The 15,611-nt window shown below is 51.9% G+C and overlaps 1 protein-coding gene across 4 annotated transcripts; it reads left to right on the top strand.

The window, feature by feature from the left end:
• Nucleotides 1-263: 263 nt before the first annotated feature.
• On the top strand, nt 264-14,746 carry COPS7A (COP9 signalosome subunit 7A). 4 transcript variants are annotated; one of them, XM_054041872.1, is made up of 8 exons: nt 272-346; nt 521-717; nt 1,389-1,464; nt 3,055-3,143; nt 3,217-3,419; nt 4,188-4,293; nt 5,279-5,430; nt 5,543-8,724. In XM_054041872.1, the coding sequence occupies exons 2-8, from the start codon at nt 556-558 to the stop codon at nt 5,583-5,585; spliced, it is 831 nt and encodes a 276-aa protein (XP_053897847.1). In that variant the 5' UTR covers nt 272-346; nt 521-555; the 3' UTR covers nt 5,586-8,724. The 4 variants fall into 4 exon arrangements, with proteins under 4 accessions (XP_053897856.1, XP_053897838.1, XP_053897850.1 ...); XM_054041881.1 differs by lacking the exon at nt 5,543-8,724 and adding an exon at nt 14,404-14,746 and having other exon boundaries at nt 264-717; XM_054041863.1 differs by having other exon boundaries at nt 266-717.
• Nucleotides 14,747-15,611: the final 865 nt, after the last annotated feature.

Raw genomic sequence — 15,611 nt, 5'->3', positions numbered from 1 at the left:
ACGGGGATTCATTACACTGGCTTTGCGTCTCTCCTCACGCTGCCTCCGCGGGCTGGTTCACATCCCGCAGCGGCGGTACAGCACCAGTGTCACTCAACCAGCCGCAAACACTTGACCAATGGCAGAGCGGCGGAGGCGGGACCAGAGAGGGAACGCAACTCCTCCTCTGTCTCCGTGGTCAGGACCAATAATGGGGGGCGGGGAGAAGAAGAGAAAGGTGTTGTGGGCGTGGTCTGGGGCGTCTATGACGTCAGAAACCCGGATGTGGCTTCTCTTGGGAGGCGAAGTACCATAGAGGAGGAAAAACAGCGCTAGGTGGGGGAGGCCCTGAGCTCCCCGCCGGCAGGTAGGAGCCCAACTGGGTGGTGCTCACGCGCTTCTCTGTCGCCCGGGGGCGGGCACGTGGGGGCGGCCCCGCAGGCGGGGGCCGGGGAGCGTCTGCTCTGCCCAGAGCCCTCCCGCCCCGCTCTAAGGCCCTGCCCAGGCCCTTTCTCCTTCCCCGCCCCGCTTGTCCCCGCAGCGCGTGGTGGGGCCGGGCCGCGCTCGGCGGGTGGCATGGCAGCCGAGGTGAAGGTGACGGGGCAGAGCCAGGAGCAGCTCCTGTTGCTGGCCCGGTCGGCTCGCGGGGCGGCCCTGGTCAGCCTCATCCACCAGGTGCTGGAGGCGCCCGGCATCTACGTCTTCGGGGAGCTGCTGGATCTGCCCAACGTCCGAGAGGTGAGCGCCGGCCCCGGGGGCTGGGGGCGGAATTGGGCAAGGTCGCTTCTTGTCAGCCCAGCACAACGCTGAGGTGCTGGTTGGTCAGAATCCCTGGTGTTAGGGTGACCAGACAGCAAGTGTGAAAAATCGGGACAGAGGGTGGAGGGTAATAGGAGCCTATATAAGAAAAAGCCCCAAATATCGGGACTGTCCCTATAAAATCGGGACATCTGGTCACCCTACCTGGTGTTATCCCGGAAAACCGCAGCTCAGCCTGCTTCCATTGGTGCTGGGGCAGCTGCCGAACCCCTGGCTGGAAGTGGTTTCCATCCTATACAGGGTTTGGCTCTCAGCACCCCCACTATGCAAATAGTTCAGTACCCCTGGCTGCTTCCCGAAATCTGCTCCTGCTGCTTTAGTGGGGTTTGTTTACAGTTTCCCTAAATGCTGTGCTTAGGGCTGTGTAGCATGTTAAGCATCTGCCATTCCACCCTGGTGCAGCTGCATTTTGGTGGGTAGCTGAATCAGTCACTGTTACCTAGATTGAAAAACACTTGCGGGCTTGTTGGGTGGAAAAAAGCAGGGAAATGGGATTTGTGTTAGATGTGCCCTGGAACTGCAGATAGGGGTTAGGTTGTGGTGTGCAAAGTTTCTTGCTGTTCGTATTGAGTGCTTTTTATCCCCTGCAGCTGGCTGAGAATGAGTTCTCCTCCGTCTTCCGTCTGCTCACCCTCTTCGCATACGGGACATATGCTGATTATTTATGTACGTGCGTCATTCTCTTACAGTCCTCATAGCCTAGTGCTCCAGGATGTGGGCCAACACCTGCAGTTGTCTCCTAAGAAGCAGGAAAGGTGGATAGGATTGCCAACTTTCTAATTGGAGAAAACTTTACACCCCTGTTCTGCTCCTTCTTTGAGGACCTACCCCCTTCATTCCATCCCCCACCTCTGTTACTTGCTCTCCCCCACCCTTGCTCACTTGCTCATTTTCACTGGGCTGGCTCAGGGGTTTGGGATGCAGGAGGGGGGCTCTCGGCTGGGGTGGAGGGGCTTGGGCTATAGAAGTGGGCTCTGGGCTGGGGCAGGGCGTTGGGGTGCGGGAGGGGGTGTGGGGTGTAGCCTCAGGTGGCTTCTAGCAAGCGGTGACATATCACTCTGGCTCCCGGGGGAGGGGCGCCCAGGGGGCTCTGCGCGCTGCCCCCACAGCTCCTTTGGAAATGGTTCCCAGCCAGTGGGAGCTACGGAGCTGGTGCTCAGGGCTGAGGCAGCGCACAGAGTCCCCATGGCCGCCACCCCTCCCCTATGAGCCAGAGGGACATGCTGGCCACTTCCCGGGAGCCTGCCAACGCTGCCAACTGGACTTTTTGACTGGAGTTGTCAGGGTCCCATTTCGACCAGGTGGTCTGGTTTTAAAACTGACACCTGGCAACCCTAAAGGTGGACAGAGACTAAGGGGAAAACGGGGAGCAAATGGCACAGGGGCTTCTGATGAACTAGAAACACAAAACAGGTCAGGGCAATTTTGTGGATGCAGAGGCCTTACATTCCAGAGCAGGGAGGGAATAGTTTTTCTTTCTCTACATCTCTGGAGAGACCCCACCTAGGATACTCCTCAGTACTGGACCCTTCAATCCCAGAAAGACAGTGACAAATTGGAAGGAGCTCAAAGAGCCACAGAAATCTCAGAGGGCAGAAGGGGTCCTGCAGGCACCATGGTCTGGTGGATAGGGCATTGACCTAGAACTCTGAAGATTGGGATTCTATTCTAGGCTCTGCTACTGGACTTGCTGTGTGACCTCAGGCAAGTCGCTCTTCCTGTGTTGTGTCCCTTCCTACTCTTTGTTTATCTTGTCTATCTAGACTGGAAGTTCATTGTGACAGGAATTGTCTCTTACTATGTATGTGTATAGTGGCTAGCACAGTGGGAGCCTGATCTTGTTTGGGGTTCTGGATGCTACTGGAATACAAATAATAATACAGGGTTGAGTTCTGGGCAGAGATTCTGAGAGTTCAATCCTTCCATTTGGCTTCCTGGCTGTGGTGAGGGGTGTGTGTGTGTGGGGGGGAGGGGTATGATAGCCATCTGCCAGTGGTTAGGGGTGTGGACCTTGTGGAGGAGAGGGGATTATTTAGGGATCACCAGAGGAGTAAGGAGAAGTTGCAGGAGCAGGACGAAGGCAAGGGGAAGATGCTCAGGAACACTTCCTCCATGCTGAGGGGTGTGTGAGCTTTAGGAGATGCCTTGCCGAGAAAAGGGTACATTAGAAGCTTTGAGAAATGGATGTGGGGCAAAGGACTAGGGTGAGATGGGACATTTCCAGCTCTAACATCATGCTCTTTTCCCTGAGAGCAGCTGAAGCTGGGAACCTCCCTCCATTGAGCGAGGCTCAGAAGAACAAGCTGAGGCACCTGTCAGTGGTCACTCTGGCTGCCAAGATCAAGGTAATGGCTTTGTTCCCCCACTCCCCTTCTTGTTGGGATCACCCCATACTAACTACCTGTGCTTTCCCCACAGTGCATCCCCTATGCAGTGCTGCTGGAACAGTTGCAGCTGAAGAATGTGCGGCAGCTGGAAGACCTAGTGATTGAGGCCGTGTACGCAGATGTGCTGCGTGGGAGCCTGGACCAGCGTAATCAGCGTCTTGAGGTCGATTACAGTATCGGGCGAGACATCCGCAGGGAGGAGCTAAGCACCATCACCCGCACATTGCAGGAGTGGTGAGGAGGAAGCCCCCAAGGCCAGCCCTCTGTACACTCCTCCACCCCTGACTATAGGAGTGGTGATGAGATTCTCCTAAGCCCTCTGCATACTGGCAGAGTGGTGAGAAGGCGCACACCCTGACGCACTGAAGGAGTGATGAGGAAACATCTCCTAACCCCTCCCCACACACACACTCTACAGATGAGATGCTCACACCCCCAATGTTGCAGGAGTGGTGAAGAGAATTCAAACCCCTGAAGTCACTGCAACACCCCTAATGCCCACATGCCGCAGGAATGCGACAACGCCAGCTTCAGGCAGCCCACACAAAATCTCCTGATTTCCGCAGGTAGTGAGGAGACATCTCCAGATATGGGGGAAACTCTTCTAGGTTCTCCTGTGTACTGCTGGAAGAGCGCAGGGGGACTGTAACCTTCTCAAAGCCCCTTTTGGTGATAAGGGGTTCATCCCAGCTTACTTTGAAATTCACTGGGCTAAATCTGCCCTCTAACCCTGAGCTCCCAACATCCCTTCAGTGATTTAACCCTCCTAGCCCTGCCATCATTCCCATTGCAGCCTGCCTTCCTCCCTCATTTTCCTTACTGGGGGCTTACTGCTTCTATGCCCTTCCTTATCGGATGCATTTATCTCCTCCTAAACACTTGTTTGATGTTCTCAAGGTGTAGCTGTATGTAGGCAGAGTACCTGTGCCATCTCCTGTTTCCCCACTGCAGTGCCTTTGTGTGGAACTGTCCAGCCTGCTCAGCTTTGTCTCTCCTCTGCAGGTGCCTAGGCTGTGAGGTTGTCCTGTCGGGGATTGAGGAGCAGGTTAGCCGAGCCAACCAACATAAAGAGCAACAGCTGGGCCTAAAGCAGCAGATAGAGAGTGAGGTGAGTATGCTGATGCAGAACAGCCAGTTCCCCTGATCTGGGTCTGGATTGGAATCAGTGCCCTACAGATGAAAGGCCTTATAGTCCATACCTCTTCATTAAGGCTGCAAGTTTGTCATGGAAGTCATGGATTCTGTGACTTTCTGTGACCCCGTCACTTCTGCAGTGGCCAGTGTGCCTGGCTCAGGGGCAGCTGGGGCAGCTCAGGCAGCCCCTGTGCCAGTCACACCGGCCACTGCTGGAGCAGTCTCAGGCCACTGCACCCTTCCCCCTCCACTCCTCACCCCACCCAAGCAGCAGCAGAGTTTGGGTGTGGGAGGAGGCAGGGGGTTGGGGCATGGGCCAGGGTGAGGCAGGCTCTGGGGGGCTCCCTGGAAGCGGCGACATCCCCCTTGCTCAGCTGCTAGGCGGAGGCATAGCCAGTCAGCGCTGCGTGCTGTCTCCGCTTGCAGTCACTGCCCCCACAGCTCCCATTGGCCACAGTTCCCAGCCAATGGAAGTTGTGAAGCCAGTGCTCTGGGTGGAGGCCACCTGTCTGTGCCCCACAGCGGGGATCCCGGGCTGCTTGCCTGCACCCCAGCACCAGCAGGGGTCCTGGGCCGCTCGCTGCCTCCCTCCCACAGCACACCTGGGCATCCCCAGTCCTTCCTCTCTCTCCCCCCCCCCCCCCCCCAAAAAAAAAATTTATTCTGGGGTATATAGTAAGTTATGGACGAGTCATGGGCCATTAATTTTTGTTTACTGCCCGTAACCTGTCCGTGACTTTTACTGAAAATACTTGTGACTAAAACATAGCCTTACTCTTCATCAGGACCCTCTGGAAGAAGAGGGTCATTGTGCAGCGAGACACCACACCATACTACAGAGCTCTCAAAGGCTGCTATGATATTTTTCTTTAGTTATTGAGCTATATTGCAAACTTAACTCTAGTTTAAATGGCTTTTCCTTGAGAATGTCCTTTGTTCTTGCTTTCCAACCCTGGCAGGTGGCAAATCTGAAGAAGACAATTAAAGTGACGACAGCAGCAGCTGCAGCAGCCACATCTCAGGATCCAGAGCAGCATCTGACAGAGCTCAGGGAGCCAGCTCCTGGCACCAACCAGCGCCAGACCAGCAAGAAAGCTTCTAAAGCCAAAGGGTGAGGAGCAGCCGCAGCTGAGCATGACCCCTCTCCATGTGTATTCGGGGGGGAGTCTCTGGGGCCTTTGTTTCAGGGCAATAACTCTTCCTTCACACACATACTATGGCAGGCTTAGTGCCAGTGGAGCCCTGCACCCCAGTCATCCGGAGTGAATCTCTGAGATCCTCGATTTGAGGCAATACACCTCCTTTGTGGTGGCATCCATCCCCATCTGAGAATCACAGCCACTTCTTCTCATGTGCCTTGGGCGAGGATGTGGGGGTGAGTCTATGGGCCTCTTGCTCCATTCTGAGACTTTGTTTCTTTCTCTGCAGGCTCCGGGGCAGCGCAAAGATCTGGTCTAAATCAAACTAGCTGGATCTCTGAACTCCTGGGAGGGTGAGAGGGAGAAAGCAGGGTTAAAAAGCAGGTGTCCTGAGAGTGACACTTCTCTACTCATCCCCAGCATCTGTCTGTCCAACTAGTTCTTCTGCACGTTCGTTCTTTCCCATCTGCTCTATGCTTCCCTCTCTCCTCCATCCCCTAGCAATCTCTCCCATTCCTCTGTTGCCATCTCTTACCACCTCAGCTCTTCTGTTCCATGTCTCTCTTGCCCTGTCCTTTGACAGGTAAATTTAAAGAGCCATAGGACTAACTCCGTTTCAGTCACTTTAGCACCAGAATATCATGGAAGCCTGGAAGGAACTTGTACTGGTGCTCAGCAGCCATTTTGGCTCTGTGGGATCCTGGAACAATTTTGCTCCAGAGTGTAGCTGCCATCTTGATTTTGTTCTTTGTTTTGCTGGGTGGGGATGGGTGGTTTTTGTGGGGGATTGTTTAAAGAAATATATATATAATCTACATATATATTAAAAAAAAAAACAATAAAAGGTAGATCTGTGCACATATCTATATAAACTTTCCCTCCTGAGGTGTTGTCTCACTATGTTGGGGGAAGTTTGATGCAGATGCCTGAAATCCCAAAGCAGCCAATGATAGTGGAGAGGACCACCTCCTATTGGCAGAGATGGGGTAAGGGACCCAACTGGAATTTGTTTTCCATCCAGTGCAAGAAATTGAGAGAGACTTCCTAATACCTTGGGGGATTTGCGGTGGGGATAGGGTGTCAGAGAGGCCCTTGCCTCTCTGCCCCCTCAGCTGGTGAATGTGCACTTTTTCAGCAGGGTGAGTCACTCATCCATGGCTGTAAAATCAGCAGTGCTCCTGTTCCTGCATATATAATTGAGGATGGGGAAGAGAACATTCTCTTTCATGGATCCCATAGACTGACCTTGGAAACAGGGAAGGATTAATAGATTGGTAATTTATTCTGACCTGCATAACAGAGGCAATAGGATTTCTGCGTGTGATTCCTGCATCAAGTCAGTAACTTCTGGTTGATCTAAACCATATTAATTGCCCCAAAACTTTAACATACAGTTGAAGTTTCCCAGCAGTGTCTTATGCCCTTCCAGAATGTCTAGTCTACCCACATCGTACCTTTGAAAACCAGGAAATAGTGTGTACCTTAACTCTTCATCTCCGCAACCGTCCCTGATATCTATCCCCGCCCCAGAGCTGGCACTAGCCACTCTGTCTACACTACAAAATTAGGTCGATTTTATAGAAGTTGATTTTTAGAAATCGATTTTTATACGGTCGATTGTGTATGTCCCCACTAAGCGCATTAAGTTGGCGGAGTGCATCCTCACTACTGTGGCAAGCATCGACTCACAGAGGAGCGGTGCACTGTGGGAAGCTATCCCACAGTCTCTGCTGCCCATTGGAATTATGGGTTAAGGTCCCAATGCCTGATGAGGCAAAAACATTGTCGCAGGTGGTTTTGGGTACATGTCGTCACTCTCCCCTCCCTCCCTCCTTCCATGAAAGCAACTGCAGACAATCATTTCGCGCCTTTTTGCCTGGGTTACCTGTGCAGATGCCATAGCACGGCAAGCATGGAGCCCGCTGTTGTAAACAACTCGCGCATTATACTGCAGTATGTGCAGAACCTGGCTAAGAGACAGCAGCATGAGGATGATTGTGATGAGGACATGGACACAGAGGTTCCTGAAAGCACAGGCTGTGGCAATTGGGACATCATGGTGGCAGTGGGGCTGGTTAATACAGTGGAATGCCGATTCTGGGCCCGGCAAACAAGCACAAACTGATGGGACCGTATAGTGTTGCAGGTATGGGATGATTCCCAGTGGCTGCGAAACTTTCGCATGCGTAAGGCTACTTTCCTGGAACTCTGAGTTGCTTTCCCCTGCCATGAAGCGCAGGAATACCAAGATGAGAGCTGCCCTGACTGTTGAGAAGTGAGTGGCGATAGAACTGTGGAAGCTTGCAACGCCTGACTGCTACCGGTCAGTCGGGCATCAATTTGGAGTGGGCAAATCTACTGTGGGGACTGCTGTGATTCAAGTAGCCAATGCAATTGCTGACATTCTGCTATCAAGGTAGTGACTCTGGGAAATGTGCAGGTCATAGTGGATGGTTTCGCTGCAATGGGTTTCCCTAACTGTGGTGGGGCAATAGATGGAACGCATATCCCCATCTTGGCCACCTTGCCAACCGGTACTTAAACCGTAAGGGGTACTTCTCAATGGTGCTGCAAGCACTGGTGGATCATAAGGGCCATATCACCAACATCAGCGTGGGATGGCCAGGAAAGCTACATGACGCTCGCATCTTTAGGAACTCCGGGCTGTTTGAGCAGCTGCAAGAAGGGACTTACTTCCCAGACCAGAAAATTACCATTGGGGATGTTGAAATGCCAATAGTTATCCTGGAGACCGAGCCTGCTCCTTGCTCCTATGGCTCATGAAGCCATACACAGGCAGCCTGGACAGTAGTCAGGAGCAGTTGAGCTATAGGCTGAGCAAGTGCAGAATGGTGGTAGAATGTGCCTTTGGGCGTTTAAAAGCACGCTGGCGCAGTTTGCTGAGTAGGTTAGACCTCAGCGCAACCAATATTCCCATTGTTATTACTGCTTGCTGTGTGCTCCATAATACCTGTGAGAGTAAGGGGAGATTGAGGCAAATAACCTGGCTGCCAATTTTGAACAACCAGACACCAGGGCAATTAGAAGAGCACAGGTAGGCACGCTGCGCATCAGAGAGGCTTTGAAAACTAGTTTCATGACTGGCTAGTCTAGGTTGTGACAATTGTATGTGTTTCTCCTGGATGCAAACCTGCCCCCTTTGATTTTTTTTTTTTCTTTTTCTTTTTAACCCCCTGTAAGCCAACCACCCTCCCTCCCCTTCGATCATAGCTGGCAAAGGAAATAAAGTCACTGTTGTTTTGAAACCATGCATTCTTTCTTTTTTTAAGGAAAAAAAGGAGAGAACTGATAAGGTATCCTGGGGGGGTGGAGGAGGAGGGAAGGACCAGGCCACATTGCTTATTTGTAGCTACACTACAAATCAAAACTGTTTGAATGACAGCCTTCTGTTGCTTGGGCCTTCCTCTGGAGTGTAGTGGCTGGGTACCTGGAGCCGCAACCCCCCCCTGCGTTCTTGGGCATCTGGGTGAGTCGGATATGGAACTTGGTGAGGTGGGCAGGCGGTTTTACAGTGGATGCAGCGACGGTCTATGCTCTTGTTGGCTTTCCTGCAGCTCCACCAGATGCCTGAGCATGTCTGTTTGCTTCCCCCATTAGCTTCAGCATTGCATCCTGCCTCTTCTCATCGCAGTCACTTAATGCTTTCCTGGACTCTGCCACTGAATGCCTCCATGCATTCAGCTGTGCCCTATCAGTGTGGGAGGACTGCATGAGCTCGGAAAACAGGTCATCACAAGTGCGGGGGTTGTGGTTTTTTTTTTTTTCCTTCTAATCTGCGATAACCTCAGGGATGGAGATGATGGGGGAGCATAGAAACATTTGCACCTGTGGGGGGGATAAAAAGGGGGAGTAAAATTTAAGATGATGCATTTCTGAGAACAAAAGGGAGACTTTCACAGTGAATCAAGCAATTCACAGCAGACAGCACATGTGCTTTAGGTACAAGGTCGCATTTTGCCCTTTTATAGCGAGCGCCTGCCGGTATGGTGACACATCACACACGGCTGGGCAACAGAATTTGGTTTCCAGGCAGCCATGGTAAGTCAAAGTGTACATGGGTTTGGCTTCTAATACCTTGATAACATGTGGGAATGTTTTCAAACTGCAGTGGCCTCCTTTCCCATAGCAAGCAATGCCAGTTGTGATTGCCCTTTAAAAGGAGGGGCTGTGGTTTTCAGGTCGATGTGCAGCACACACCTTTCCTCCACGTGGCTATTTGGGATGATCCCTTCACACCCCCACCCCTGCTGTGTGGCTATTCTCAGGGATGATTTCTTTTAGCCAAGCACAAACAGCCCAGCATAAATGGGGTCCCTTACTGTTCCCTTATTTCAACCAGGTGACCATGGATGATATAGCTCTCCTAAAGCTAACACAGAAAGATATAGACCGAATGTTGCTTGAATGCGACTAAAACCCAGGACCATTCGCTGCCATACTTTGTGCTGCAATGATTCCAGACTACTTGCTACTGGCTTGGTGTGGTAAAGTGTCCTACCGTGGAGGCTGAAATAAGGCAGCCCTCCCCAGAAACCTTCTGCAAAGGCTTTCAGAATACCTCCAGGAGAGCTTCATGGAGATGTCCCTGGATGATTCCCACTCCATTCCCAGACACGTTAACCAACTTTTCCAATAGCTGTACTGGCCGTGAATGCATCCCAAGTCTTCAGGGCAAATCAAACATTAAACACTATTGCGTTTAAACCCTGTACTGTAGTTACAAATGTGCATTCACGAGAGGGGACTTCTCTGCCTTCAGGGTCGGGGATCCCACCGTGGGAGGGTATTGGCTCCAGGGTGATGAAAAGGTCCTGGCTGCCAGGGAAAACAGATTCACCACTTGCCTGCTGTGCATTCTCCTCCTCGTTTTCCTTATCCACAAAATCCTCCTCTGTGTTGTGTGAGACTCCCTCCTTGCAGTTGTCCACGGACAGTGGTGGGGTAGTGGTAGGGTCCCCCCTTAGAATGCCATGCAGCTAATCATAGAAGCGGCATGTATGGGGCTCTGACCCAGAGCGACTGTTTGCTTCCTTTGTCTTTTGGTAGGCTTGCCTGAGCTACTTGATTTTTATGTGGCACTGCTGTGTGTCCCTGTTGTAGCCTCTGTCCATCATGCCCTGTGCAATTTTGGCATATATATTAGCATTTCTTCTTTTTGATCGGAGTTTGGCCTGCACAGATTCTTCTCCCCATACAGCAATCAGATCCAGTGTCTCCCGTTCACTCCATGCTGGAGCTCGTTTGCAATTCTGGGGGGACTGTATGATCACCTTTGCTGCTGAGCTCTCCACGCTGACCAAACAGGAAATTAAATTCAAAAGTTCCCGGGGCTTTTCCTGTGTACCTGGCTAGTGCATCAGAGTTGAAAGGGCTGTCCAGAGCGGTCACATTAGAGCACTCCAGGATAGCTCCCGGAGGCCAATAACGTCGATTTGCGACCACACTACCCCAAATTCGACCCAGCAAGGTTGATTTTAGCGCTGCTTCCCTCGCTGGGGAGGAGTACAGAAATCGATTTTTAAGAGCCCTTTAGGTCAATGGAATGGGGTTGCTTGTGTAGATGCATTCATTATAAAATCGATCTAACACTGCTAAATTCGACCTAACCCTGTAGTAGTAAAGAGAAGGTGTTAGACTTTTTTCTACAGTGCCACATGCTCTGTTCCCAAAGTGCCCTTACAGAAAACTTGACAGTGTGGTAGCATGTTCGTTCAAGGATGCCTCAACACGCCAACAAAGACAGCACAGTTAAGATTGTCGTTTCCTGGCTTTCAGAGGTTTGAGTGTAAGTGAACTCCATGTTCTGGAAGTGTGCGAGGTATACGCAGGCAATCTTAACTTTGCATGAATGAAGTTGTGCGGCAGTGAATTTCTTTGGGTTTTGGTTTGCTTAATTTGTCAGCACCCTGTGTGCCACAACTCAGCTCTCCCCCTCCACTACTTCTGGCTCCCTGGTAATGAGTAATCCAGCTGTAGAAGATACTGGGTGCATGTTAGTCTCGTCACTGCCCCAGCATCATATCCTAGTCTCCCATCCCTGCCTGTCCAGCACAGCCTGGTCCTCCCTGCTCAGCCTTCCTCCCCAAAGTTTGGGGAGCCAGGTAGAGGATGCAGGGACTAACATGGAGTCAGTGGGAGCATGTTTTGAAGAGGGACAGAAATAGGGAGATATGGATGGGGGGTAGCTGAACCCTCCAACCCACACATGATCCCACCTGCACTGTTCTGACCTCCCCTCTCCCCCTAGAAGCAGCAGCATCACCAAGGGGAATGGTTATATTTTGGTCACAATATTATGCACCAAATTGTTGCAGGAAGGGACTTTGGCAGACAAGTAGGTGGCATTAAGGGTAACCTTGTGGGGTGCCAAACTGCCTCCAAATTGTACCCACCCACATCACATTCCCAGAAGAACTCCTTGGTGGCCCCGGTTACCAAACATGAGGCATAGCACAGACATCTCCCAAGAAGAGAATTCAAAGTCCTGGTCCTTAGACTTGGGATAATACCTGCTCCCCTAAACCACCAGGCAAGTGCATTAGTGAGGCCTTGTCTACATGGGGGAGAAACTGTCTGATACAGTTTTTTTTAAATAGACTATTCCAATGTAGCTCTTATAGTATAAATTAGCTGTCCAAGGCTAGGTCTAGACTACCTGCCTGAATCGGTGGGTAGAAATTGATCTCTCGGGGATTGAATTATCACGTCTCGTTGGGACATGACAATCGATCCCCTACTCCACCAGCGGAGGTAGGAGTAAGTGCTGTCGACGGGGAGCCACGGAGGTCGATTTTGCTGCCGTCCTCACAGCGGGGTAAGTCGGCTCCGATACGTCGAATTCAGCTACGCTATTCGCGTAGCTGAATTTGCGTATCTTAAATTGACCCCCCAATCCCCCGTAGTGAAGACCTGCCCCAAGACTAACTCCCTTGTGTGGACACTCTATTCTGGAATAACTACTCCACTTCCCCAAATCACTTTTATTTCAGAATAGACTATCCACATGGATTCCAGAATAGCTATGCCGGTGAATTACCTTGCATAGCCAACCCCTTGGTGTGTCATACATAAAGGAGTTTGGGAGTTGTCTGTAGAACTGGGAAGAGGTGCTAAATCATTTGTAGTGCAAACATATTGAAATACTGGGTTTCCAAATTTGAGCTTGGTACCACTGAATAGCTGAGCTCCAGGCAGTCCAATTATATAAATTTCATGAGGGTCAGAGCCATACTTTTTCCTTTACTCTGTGCAAAAGAAGTTATTAGAAGGTGAAAATTTGAAAAGCAGCTCAATCTGGGGATATATAAGAAACTGGAGAAATGGTCTGAAGTAAATAGAATGAAATTCAAAAAGGACAAATGCAAAGTACTCCACTTAGGAAGGAACAATCAGTTGCACACATACAAAATGGGAAATGACTGCGTAGGAAGGAATACTGCAGAAAGGGATCGGGGGGTCATAGTGGAGTACTGCAGAAAGGGATCGGGGGGTCATAGTGGATTACAAGCTAAATATGAGTCAACAGTGTAACACGGTTGCAAAAAAAGTGAACATCATTCTGGGATGTATTTGCAGGAATGTTATAAGCAAGACACAAGAAGTAATTCTTCTGTTCTACTCCATGCTGATTAGGCCTCAAATAGAGTAGTGTGTCCAGTTCTGGATGCCACATTTCAGAGAAAGTCCAGAGAAGAGCAACAAAAATGACTAAAGGTCTAGAAAACATGACCTATGAGGGAAGATTGAGGAAATTGGGTTTGTTTAGGCTGGAGAAGAGAAGACTGAGGGGGGACATAACAGTTTTCAAGTACATAAAAGGTTATTACATGGAGAAGGGAGAAAAATTGTTCTCTTTAACCTCTGAGGATAGGACAAGACGCAATGGGCTTAAATTGCGGCAAGGGAGGTTTAGGCTGGACATTAGGAAAAACTTCCTAACTGTCAGGGTGGTTAAGCACTGGAATAAATCGCTTAGGGAGGTTGTGGAATCTCCATCTTTGTAGATTTTTAAGAGCACATTAGACAAACACCTGTCAGGGATGGTCTGGATCAGTGGTCCCCAACGCAGTGCCCCGCGGGTGCCATGGCACCTGCCGGGGCATTTATGTGCGCCTACCTAGTGCCCAGCAGGGGAGAGAAGCCACAGCCCCGCGCTTGATGGGGACAGAGAACTCAGGCTGCGGGCGCGGTGTTCTCTGTTCCTGGCAGGTGCGGGGCCCGCCTAGTGCCCAGCAGGGGAAAGAAGCTGTGGCCCCACGCCTGCCGGGGACAGAGAACTCCGGGGCTGCCAGCTGCGGGCATCGGTGTTCTCGGTCCCAGGCAGGCACAGGGCTGTGGCTTAAGCCGGAGAGAAGCCGTGGCCCCATGCCTGCCGGGGACAGAGAACTCCGGGGCTGCAGGTTGCGGGTGCTGGTGTTCTCTGTCCTCGGCAGGCGCTGGGCCTGCCTAGTGCCCAGCAGGGGAGAGAGTTCCTGGCAGCGCTTGGGGTGGGGGCAGCATGTGGAGCCCTCTAGCTGTCCCTACGTGTAGGAGCTGGAGGGGGGACATGCCGCTGCTTCCGGGAGCCATGCAGAGTGGGGCAAGACCCCAACCCCACTCCCCAGCTGGAGCGCCAGAGAAGGGCAAGCCCCGGACCCCACTTCCTGGCGGGAGCTCGAGGACCAGATTAAAATGTCTGGAGGGCTGGATGTGGCCCCCAGGCTGTAGTTTGCCCACCACTGAATAAGAACAATTATACTGCCTTTACTGGGTGAAAAACACACAAAAACAGCCTCTCCGCCTGAGAATAAGAATGTGCACACCAACTGTTCTCAGAATTCTGCCAAGAAAAGCACTTGAACTCATGATCCTTAGGTGGTGCACAGGTTTAAGGACTACTACATAGGCTCTTAAGACATCAAGGTTTCACTATAGACTTTCTATAGGTCCAGGCGCCCAGGTTTGGGAACCCAGATTAGACAAACCTGGATAAGAGCATCTATACTGCTAAGCTGTGGAACCCTTGTCTGCTGACAGCCAGTTCTGGAGCAGGACCACAAACATGATGTAATGTTATCTGATTAAAATATGACCATTTAGATCATTGTTGCAACTACTGTTATATATTTGCAACAAATCTTGTACAAAACATGGCATGTAAGATGTCTGTGAAAAGGTTATGATTTACTGAATATGATTATGCTATTTGTATGCATGTATCGTTTTTGTATTTGATGTTTTGAGCATTGGCTCCATATAGGGTTACCATACATCTGGGTTTCCCCGGACATGTCCGGCTTTTGGGTCTTTAAATAGCCGTCCGGGGGGAATTTGTAAAAAGCTAAAAATGTCCGGGATTTCCCCCCGGACGGCTATTTAAAGACCCAAAAGCGGCTGACAGGGCAGCCGTGCCGGATTGAGCCGCTCACTTGGGGCCTCTCCGACAGCAAAAGCTCTTCCCCCCCTCCCCTGCAGCTTCAGCACGCCTGCAGTGCTGCACGGGGCATAGGCACCCCCTGCTCCCGGCTCCGCCCCTTCCCCGCCCCCATTCCAATCCCTTCCCCAAATCCCAGGCCCCGCCTCCTCCCCCGGGCGTTTTTCCCCTCCACCCCCTCCCTCCCAGACTTTTGTGCGGCAAGCCTGGGAGTGAGGGGGAGAAGCGGAGCGCTTCAGGGGAGGTGGCAGAGCAGAGGTGAGCTGGGGCAGGGGGGCGTGGGGAGGGCTGCTTGCAGCAGGTAACCCAGGAGGGGCACAGGGGAACTGCTCCCCGCCCCGTCCCCTGACTGTTCTGACTCCTATCCACACCCCCGCCCCTGCCAGATCCCCGGGACTCCCATGCCTATCCAACTGCTGCCTGTCCCCTGACTGCCCCCCCGAACCCCCAACACATCTAACCCTCCCTGTCTCCTGACTACCCCAACCCCTCTCCACACCCCCGCCCCCTGACAGGCCTCCCCAGAACCCCCGCTCCATCCAACCTCCTTGCTCCCTGTCCCTTGACTTGCTGCGCTCCCTGCCCCACCCCACCCCAGCTCACCTCCGCTTGGGCTCTGCCTGCTGCCTTGAGTGCACAGCCGCGCCGCTCTGCTTCTCGCCCCCTCCCTCCTAGGCTTGCCGCGCGGACAGCTGATTCGAGGCAAGCCTGTGGGGGGCG

This window comes from Malaclemys terrapin, chromosome 1 (assembly GCF_027887155.1).
Source record: "Malaclemys terrapin pileata isolate rMalTer1 chromosome 1, rMalTer1.hap1, whole genome shotgun sequence".
Taxonomy (NCBI): Eukaryota; Metazoa; Chordata; order Testudines; family Emydidae; genus Malaclemys; species Malaclemys terrapin.
Note: the sequence above shows the minus strand (reverse complement) of the source record. Positions and strands in the feature narration are given on the sequence as shown.